The sequence below is a fragment of the Chiloscyllium plagiosum genome, chromosome 43 (genome assembly GCF_004010195.1).
Source record: "Chiloscyllium plagiosum isolate BGI_BamShark_2017 chromosome 43, ASM401019v2, whole genome shotgun sequence".
Taxonomy (NCBI): domain Eukaryota; kingdom Metazoa; phylum Chordata; class Chondrichthyes; order Orectolobiformes; family Hemiscylliidae; genus Chiloscyllium; species Chiloscyllium plagiosum.
This window is the reverse complement of record NC_057752.1, coordinates 13078946-13089091: the sequence shown is the minus strand read 5'-3', so window position 1 is coordinate 13089091 and position 10146 is coordinate 13078946. Positions and strand designations below refer to the sequence as shown.

Here is a 10146-nt window from a genome sequence, read left to right as displayed (position 1 = left end):
GCATCTTGTAGATGGTACACACTGCTGCTACTGAGCGTCGGTGGGGGGAGGGAGTGGATGTTTGTGGATGTGGGGCCAATCAAGGGGGCTGCTTTGTCCTGGATGGTGTCAACCTTCCTGAGTGTTGTTGGAGCTGCCCCCATCCAAGGCAAGTGGGGAGTATTCCATCACATTCCTGACTTGTGCCTTGTAGGTGATGGGACAGGCTTTGGGGAGTTAGGAGGGGAGTTACCCGCTGCAGGATTCCCAGAATTTACCCTGCTCTTGTAGCCACTGGATTTGTGCACTTTTCAAGGTATTACCCTCCCCACATCCAACCAGTTTGCAAGCAGCACAAAGTTTGTGAGAGCGAATTTGACATTATGATCCTTGATCCCACTTTCAGGGGCCATTGAGTTTCCTCCCTCCAATTCCCAGAACCTATGGCCTTATTATCACTGACTTGGTCAATTCATGAGGTCTGAAATTTGGCACCAAGTGTCAGTGGACTACAGCACTGCTAACCGCAGGCTTATCTGATAGACACAGACACAGATACACAGGCACAGGCACACAGACACACGTCTAACGAGGCTGATGGGATGGTGGTCAAGCTTTTCCCACTTTTACCCAAAGTGAGCTCTGGCCAATTTCAAGAATATCTACCATTGCTAAGTCTGAGGTCAGCCCTGGACAGCAAGTGGAGTATTCACCATTCCTAAAATAGAATCACAATAGAAATAGGATGGGCTTAAGACAAAAACAAAAGGTCAAAACATTTTTTGAGGAAGGCAGTGCCTCATTAAAGCATTCACTACAAAAGGAAGAGGTTACAAAGACCTTTCACCCACCTCAGGCCATTCCAAATGCTCAATAGCTAATTTATGCACAGCAAGCTCCTACAGAAATGGGATACTGATGAACTGAATTGTTTCTCATGATAAATAAAAGCAGAAAGTGCTGAAGAAGAGTCGTACCGAACTCGAAATGTGAACTCTGTTTCTCTCTCCCCAGATACTGCCAGAACTGTGTTTCTCTAGCACTTTCTGTTTTTTGTTGCAGATCTTCAACATCTGCAGGATTTTGTTTTGGTGGTTTTAGGAATGTTGCTGGGAGAATAAATATTGGTCGGGACACAAAGGCAGATCTCATCCAGCTCTAGCGCAGTGGGAACTGTTACATCCATCTGAGAGGGCAGATGGGTCCCCAGTTAACGTCCCATCCACAGGATGACATCTCCGACAGAGCAGTACTGAGCAGAATGTGTAATTTGGAAAAGTAACCAATCATAAAAGATTGAAGAGATATGAATGTGCTTGGGTTGGGCTCTGGTGTAATGCCAAAACTAACCTGCAGGAAGAATATGTTGTTGAGACTGATAGTGACAGTTGATATCAGAAGTGAGAAGTTATGTATGCCAATTCGGTGAGTGCCATACAATTGTCGAGCCACAGAGTGAGGCCTTTCGGCCTGAAGACGTATTCCTGTCTCTGGGCTGGAAGTCGACCTCTGGCCCCAATCCTACCCTGCCAAACTGAGCAAAGTCTCGACCGCATTCACCCATTCCTTCATTTGCCAGCTACCTCCGCTCAAAGGACAATGTATCGTTCAAACAATCTGCAGAAAGGCCAGTTCAGTCAACCGACTGAAGAAACAATGATTTGGACATTTAAAGCAATGGACTATTCCAACTTCAAATCTTGATTAAGTACTGTGAAATTCAACACAGAGCGAGGCACCTTTGACCCTGTCTCATTACCAGACCTCCACTGTGATTGCAGAAGAGCAGTGAGGTGCCCTGGAGTTTCCTGAGCAGAACTGTCAATTGAGGAGCATCTTTGTGCTATGGGGCTATGGATTGTTAGGTATTACCAATCAGCACTCACTAGGATTTGGGTTCTGACTACCTGAAGCTACAGAACCTGAAAAGACATTCACTCTCTTCACTTGTGTTGAATCTGAAGCTCAAGTCCCAATCATCAAAGGGCAAGGTCCATTGTGTCGCCTTTTAAGAGGCAATTCAAAGAATCCCTCCAGTGTGGAAGCAGGCCTTTCAGCCCATACCACCCCTCTGAAGCATATCCCAGACCCACCCCATAACCCTGCATTTCCCATGACTAATCCACCTAGCCTGCACATCCCTGGGCACTAAGGGTAATTGAGGATGGCCAATCTACCCTAACCTACACAAGTTTGGACTATGGGAGGAAACCGGAGCACCCAGAGCAAACCCACGCAGACACGAGGAGAATGTGCAAATTTCACACAGACAGTTACCCAAGGGTAGAATCAAATCCGGGTGCCTGGTGCTGTGAGGCAGCAGTGCTAACCACTGAGCCACCAAGACACCCAACTCTACAAGCAAGGTATTGGATACCTAAATGATGTAATGACTTACCCTATCCTCACATTATCAAACAAGACAGATATTTGTAACCAACTGAAAAAAGCCTTTTTATATTACAACATGCTGGCAGCGATTTGCTGGCAACGGAGAGTTCTTACTTCTTGTGCCATTCATAGATCTGATGAATGTTCCCAAATACTATTTTATCTTTCCCTTTCATGTCTTCAGGGACTCCTTTTTCATTCATTGTTGCAATGTAGCCCTGGAAGAGAGAAAAAGAAAGCCTTGATAGTCACTCTGAAAGGCAGGGCAAGAAAGGATGATGTCCTACTCTTGCTTAATGGTGTCAAAGTACAAATTGCAATTAGAAGCTACTGCTGAAGGATTTTTGGAACGACGAAATAGGAACCATTAAGTCATTATATAAATTATTTGGATGTGACTATAAGAGGCATGGTTAGTAAGTTTGCAGATGACACCAAAATTGGAGGTGCAGTGGACAGCGAAGAAGGTTACCTGTAATTACAACGAATCTTGATCAGGTGAGCCAATGGGCTGAGAAGTGGCAGATGGAGTTTAATTCAGATAAATGTGAGATGTTGCATCTTGATAAGGCAAACCAGGACAGGACTTATATACTTCATGGTAGGGTCCTGGGGAATGTTGCCAGCCACTGAGGTGTGCAGGTTCATAATTCTTTGAAAGCAGAGTCGCAGGCAGATAGGGAAGAGAAGGTGCTTGGAATGCTTGCCTATATTGTTCAGTGCACTGAGTTTAGGAGTTGGAAGGTCATGTTGCGGCTGTACAGGACATTGGTTATGCCACTTTTGGAATGCTGTGTTCAACTCTGGTCTCCCTGCCTTAGGAAGGATGTCGTGCAACTTGAAAGGATTCAGAAAAGATTTACAAGGATGTTGCTGGGATCGGAGGGTTTGAGTTATAGGGAGAGACTGAATAGGCTGGGGCTGTTTTCCCTGGAGCGTCGGAGGCTGAGTGGTGACCTTCTAGAGGTTCATAAAATCATGAGGGGCATGGATTAGGTAAATAGACAAAGTCTTTTCCCTGGGGTGGGGGAGTCTAGAACCATTTAAAAGGCATCTGGATGGGTATATGAATAGGAAGGGTTTAGAGGGATATGGGCCAAGTGCTGGCAAATGGGACTAGATTAATTTAGGATATCTGGTCAGCATGGACGAGCTGGACTGAAGTGTCTGTTTCCGTGCTGGATATCTCTATGACTCGAGGCCCCAGTGTCCAACCAACAAAGGTATTCAGCCAGTGGTGCAGAGGTCAGCTGACCAGCCTGGAGGGTCACAGTTTGCTTGAGTATAGCCCAAACAGTTGCTGGGTTCAGTGTCCCATCAACTGCTTGAATATTCCTTCCAGTATATGGATAATGCTACCACAACAGTGATTGGTTTCCTGACAAAATTTTGAGCATTAACACGCAGAGGAGAAATTTAATAGGATTGACTGAAAACAAATATCAAGCCTACATTAATTTCTCCACAGCGTGGTGGTGTACAGTGGTCACCATATCAAACATGCGTATTTATATGGGGCTATTAATGTAGCAAAATGTCCCAAACACCTATGGATGCAGAGAGGTTGTTTCCCCTTGTTTGAGAGTCTAGGACCAGAGGGTACAATCTCAGAATAAGGGGTCACCCATTGAAGACAGAGATGAGGAGGAATTTCTTCCCTCAAAGGGGAGTGAGTCTGTGTAATTCTTTCCCACAGAGGGCTGTTGGGGCTGGGTCAGTGAGTATATTCAAGGCTGAGACAGAGAGATGTTTAATCAGGAAGGGGAATGGAGGGATTATGGGGAAAAGGCAGGAAAGTGGAGTTGAAGCTTATTAGGTCAGACACAATCCATTGAATGGCAGAGCAGCTTCAATGGGCCGAATGGCCTACCTCTGCCCCTACCTCTTATGGTCTAGCAATGCAAAGTTATCTAAATAGCCTCACAATTCAGAAATCGATGATATTAAAATTATAAAAATAAGTTGTACCTCCACTATAAAACCCAAGTCGGTCACGTATAATTTTTCTGTTTCTACAAGTTCTTGTAGTACATACCTGTGATGAAAGAACAGACATTATTAGCAACATAAAGCATTTAATGAGTTTAGTGCTGCAGTAATGGTGACCATGAAACTACCATATTATTGTAAAAACTAATGTGGCTCAGTAATGTTCTGTTGGGAAGGAAATCTGCCATCCTTTCCTCATCTGGCCTACATGTGACTCCAGATCCACAGCAATGTGGTTGACTCTTAACTGTCCTCTGCCACTCACAGGCATGGAACTGATACAGAAAGGTCAAATAGGTATGAAGCCAGATTGGGCCACCCAATATTGGCAGCTGTCACACAGACTAGTCAAGCACCAGCCATCATCATCCCTGGATATATTCTGCCCCAACAGCAGGACAGATCTAGCGGTGATGGTGGCATAGTGATACACAGTCAGATGAAGTTGCCCTGGGAGTCCTCAACATTGACTCCAGACCCCATGAAGTCTCATGGTATCAGGTCAAGCACAGGCAAGGAAACCTCCTGCTGATTATCACGTACCATCCTCCCTCAGCTCACGAACCGGTACTCTTCCATGTTGAATAATACTTAGAGGAAGCACTGAGGGTGGTTAAGGACACAAAATGTACCCTGGGTGGGGGATTTTTACATTCACCACCAAGAGTGGCTCAGCAGCAGCATTACTGATCGAGCTGGTTGGGTCCTAAAAGACATAGCTGCGAGACTGGGTCTGAGGCGGGTGTTGAGGGAACCAAAAAGACCACAAAAAGTTGGTTGAGTCTGGCAGGGGGAGTAAGTTAAAAATGTAAAATCTGAGACTGATAGATTAGTTCTGATGAAGGGTCACTGGACCTGAAACATTAACTCTGCTTTTTCACAGATGCTGCCAGACCTGCTGAGTCTCTCCAGCAATTTCTGTTCTTGTTTGATTTACAGCATCCGCAGTTCTTTGTTATATCATCCTGATAAATTAGTGTCAGGTTAGGGTGTTAAGAGTTATGGGATGAAAATGAATAGATGGGGTTAGGATACAGACCAGTTGTGACTTTACTGAATGGTGAGATAGTCCCAAGAGGCCGAATGGCCTCTTCTTGTTCCTCTGTTCCTAATTGTTAAGAGCATTTGTACCTACTAAAGTAAATGGCTGGAATCTGCCAACCAATTCCCTCTCTTGATATTATCCACATAGAATATTCAAATAAGTGGTGTAATTGAGATGGAAAATAATGGGGAATAATTGCTAATGACAACATTGCTGTTTAATCATTTTTAGATGGACACTATTTAATGGGAATCCTAACTCCAAATTACTCATTCAATGAATTTAAATGATTCTTAAGCATTTTTACACTTGAGTTGAATAGGCTTGGAATTACCCATCACAACACCAGGCATAATTTAAATCAATCTCTCAATTAAATACAATCAGGAAAGGGAAAACACTCAGGGTTCAGACTGAGGCCAATTTGCCAATCGATCAAAAGAGGCTCTCTTCATTGTTGCAGGACCTTTGCATTTACATAGCACCTTTTTGTGATCTCAGGACATCCCAAAGCATTTTACAGCCCAGGTGTTGAGGTTACTGTTGTCATGCCTATACGAAAATAAAGACATGGCATCTGATTTATGCACAGCAAGATCCCAAACTTCAGTGAGAGAATGTCCACAATGTCGAGAACAACACCTTTTGCTCTTCGGACAGTATGGCACTCTCCCTGCTTTGGAGGGGTCTCAGCTACATGTCTCTCCTGACAGCTTGGCTTTCCTCACTGCTGTCCAGGTACCATACATCTGGATCTAATGGTGACATCCATGGAGACCTGGTCCACTGTGGTGGGCTTCTCTGTCACTGGTGTGGGCTAAGTTTAGGTCTTGGACAAATCCAATGGTGGTGGTGGTGGCGGGGGGGATGCTGGGGGAAGAAGCTCATGTTAACAAAATCCCACCCCAGCTGAAGGCTGATGGGATTGGGTCGTCACCTCATGTGACCTTCCCTTGAAGTCAATGGTGTCAAATTGTTAGCCACCCCAACAGTTTACTGCTCGACAGGTTTGATCAGTGGAGAGTTATACAGAGAGATATGGAATACAAATCAACCACTTTATTTTTTAAGCGGAGGTTCATCACTTACATACTCTTTTCTAAGGCACTCCTCTTTTCTTCCTCAGTGTCTATCGATGTGATCAGTGACTGTGACAATCCGTTTGGAGGGTGAGCCAATGATCCCACAGCACCATCCTGAACAGAGAGGGTGATGGGACTCTGCACCTGGAGGATACAAACCCAGTGAGTGTTACTTACAACCCTCAGGCAAGAATAATGTACATTTACGGAGCACCGTAAACATCATGAACTGCCGCAAGCCATTCCTTAAGGAGTGTTACTATGCAAAACCCGACACTGCCATTCAATGTATATTCAGGCAGTTTGGTCAATGACATGAGTTATTAAGGAGGAAAGTAGAGATTACTGAGCATAATCATTAGTCAGAGGAGTAGGCCACTGGGCCCTTCGAGCCTGCTTCACCATTCAATGTTTGATCTAATATTCCCACTTACCCCTGATATCCACGAGCTCCCTCGTTGATCAAGAATCCATTTCCCCCCCCCCCCCATCTTAAAGATCTTCAAGGAGCCCACCTCCGCCACTCACTGGGGAAGAGAGTTCAACAGACGCCATGGCCTGATGACAGAAAGAAAAACGTCCTCATCTCCATCTTAAAGGAGATGAGAAAGGGGAGGGAATTTGGATCTTTTGGCCTCAGCAACTGCAGGCATGATCACCAATGGCGCATCGATGAAAATCATAGGTGTGCAAGAGGCCAGAATTGGAGGAGCACAGACATTGGGCCAAATCATCTATCGCAGATAGGTGTGTCCAAAATGTGGATAGCAGCAAACCAGACTGAAGATCCCAATTACCATCCCAAAGTTCCAATTCTGTGTTGTACATTGTCATGTGCTGTAGGACATTGACCAATGTCTTGGCTCCTTTGAAAACCCACAATTTTCCCTAAGCAACTCTGACGTGTCATATTCCTGGAAGTCTTGTTACAAAAGGCAGAGTCAGTGGTAAGATCAGAGCGAAAGGGTATGGGGGAGAAAGCAGGAACAGGGGATTGAGTTGGATGATGTGCCATGGTCATATTGAATGGTGGAGTAGGCTTGAAAGGTCGAATGGCCTACTACTGTTCCTATGTTTCCATCACTGAACCGGAGGCTAAAACTCTCTGGGAGCAGGAGTTCAAATCTCACTGTAGCAGCTAATAGAATTTGATAATTTTAACTCAATAAATCTAGTCTCAATGATGGTGACCATCATCAATTATTGTAAAAATCGATCTAGTCACGACTGTCATCCTTACTCAGTCTAGTCTCCAGACCCACAGCATTCTGGCTGATTCTGAGATGGCCAAACAAGCCACTCAGTTCAATAGCAAACAGGGCATCTTGTGGTGCAGTGGTAGTGACCCTGCTGCTGAGCTAGAAGATCTGGGTTCTGCCTGCCTCAGAGTGAGTCATGATGTGTTTGAACAGGTTTGTTAAGGAACACGAATGCTGACCTTAACATTAAGGAAAAATACATGTTAGGATTTCTCTTGCTGGAGGTTTGTGATGCAGGAGCAATGACCCCAGCAAATGCAGTGACAAAGAGGTTTGTTTTTTGTCTTAAGCATGCTCTTTCATACTATAGTTATTAATGTCCAACAGGTTTATTTGGAAGCACTAGCTTTCGGAGTGCTGCTCCTTCATCAGGTAGTTGTGGAGCAGGATCATAAGACACAGAGTTTACAGCAAAAGATCACAGTGTCATGCAATTGATGCGATATATTGAACAAACCTAGATTGCTGTTAAGTCTTTCATCTTTTAGAATGGGGTTGCAGGTTTTGGTTCATTAGTACGTAAATCTCAGAACTTCTTTTTAGTCACATTCTCGAGATAACTTAAGGTTTTATAAAAACATGTGACATCTCAGCTCAGACAATGCATTAAAGGTGAGAGGTTCGAGTCTGTCTGTATCCCAACCTTGAGTCAGACTGGTTCTATTTCCAAAGTAGGAATTTATAAAATGTTACATGGATTCACTGCCTGCAGATTGTATGCTTTTTAAGCAAAGTAGAATGCGTCTGCAAATACAAATGAATAGAAGAAGACAGCCTAGTGGTATTATCACTAGACTACTAATCCAGAGACCCTGGTAATGTTCTGGGGTCCTGGGTTCAAATCCTGCTACGGCAGGTGGTGAAATTTGAAATCAATATTAAAAAAAAAATGACCATGTGTTGATTGTCAAAAAAAGTCCACAAATGAATAGAAAAGGTTTGGATGGATATGGAGCAGGTAGGTGGGATGAGTTTAGTTTGGGATTATGTTTGGCATGGACTGGTTGGATCAAAGGGTCTGTTTCCATGCTGTATGGCTGATTTGTATTATGGGCTGATGCCAACAGCACGGGTTCACATTGGCTGAGGTTACCATGAAGGACTCTCCGCCGCAATCTCTCTTCTCGCCTGAGGTGACCCTCAGGTTAAATGCACCACCAGTCTTTCTCTCTAATGACAGAGCAGTCTCTGGTAAGACTATGGTGACTCTACCTTTAATACAATAGGGAGGCTTACATCCAAGCTTGCCAATGATATTGGGGAGCATAAAAGTACAAAGATACATTGATATATTAAGTGAGTAACCAAAATTACAGCACAGGCCACCCATTGTGGATCAAAAAGAGGGAATGTTTCAAATTTCTGTCCCCTTCCCCACCTTCCCCGCCACCCCCAACCGCAAGACACCTTGCTCCCCCAGAGTCGATGCAGAGGGGATGTTTCCCCATGTGGGAGAAACTGGAATGGGGGTGGGGAGGTGTCACCGTTTGAAAATAAGGGTCTCTCATTTAAGACAGAGATTTTCTTTCTCAGACGTTTATGAGTCCATCAAACTGTCTTACCCAGGGAACAGAGGAGGTGGGATCATTGACTTTTTTTTCAGTCATTCACAGGATGAAGGCATCGTTAGCTAGGCCCAGCATTTATTGGCCATCCTTAGTTGCCCTGAGGGCAGTTAAGAGTCAACCAGATTGCTGTGTGTCTGGAGTCACATGTCGGCCAGACCAGGTAAATATGGCAGTTTCCTTCCTTAAAGGACATTAGTGAACTAGATGGATTTTTCCTGACATCACTAGATTCTTAATGCCAGATTTTTAAAAATTAAATGCAAGTTCCACCATGACAGGATCTGAACCCGGACCCCCAGAAAATTATCTGAATTGCTGGATTAACAGTCCAATGATAAGACCACGAGGCTATTGCCTCATTTTGAAGGTTGAAGTAGATAGACTCTTGACTAACTACTGGGTAGATGGGAATGTGAAGTCAAGGTTACAACCAGATCAGCCATGATCTTATTCAATGGAGAAGCTTGTGGGGCTGAGGGGCCTAGTCCTATTTTATCTACATAGGCACATTGGAAAGAGTTAAAAGTTGACAATTAACCTAAGTTGGGGTGGTATGGTGGCTCAGTGGTTAGCACGGCTGCCTCAGCGCCAGGGACCCGGTTCAATTCCAGCCTTGGGTGACTGTCTGTGTGGCATTTGCACATTCTCCCCGTGTCTGTGTGGATTTCCTCCAGGTGCTCTGGTTTCCTCCCACTGTCTGAAGATGTGTACTTTCGGGTGGATTGGCCATGCTAAATTGCTTGCAGTGTCCAGGGATGTGCAGGCTAGGAGGATTAGCCATGGGAAATGCAGGATTATGGAGATGGGGTAGAGGGATTGTTCTTCGAAAGGTT

At 44.6% G+C, this 10146-nt stretch overlaps 1 protein-coding gene across 4 annotated transcripts in view; it reads right to left on the bottom strand.

The window, feature by feature from the left end:
- Positions 1 to 10146, bottom strand: part of LOC122543389 (rho guanine nucleotide exchange factor 25-like) — a 351958-nt gene that overhangs the window by 63471 nt on the left and 278341 nt on the right. For all 4 annotated transcript variants that reach the window (XM_043682070.1, XM_043682072.1, XM_043682071.1 and 1 more), the window contains 3 exons: positions 6494 to 6630; positions 4339 to 4405; positions 2485 to 2588 (listed from right to left, as the gene is read on the bottom strand). In XM_043682070.1, the coding sequence (XP_043538005.1) occupies positions 2485 to 2588; positions 4339 to 4405; positions 6494 to 6630 (308 nt within the window). The remainder of the gene's footprint in view (positions 1 to 2484; positions 2589 to 4338; positions 4406 to 6493; positions 6631 to 10146) is intronic.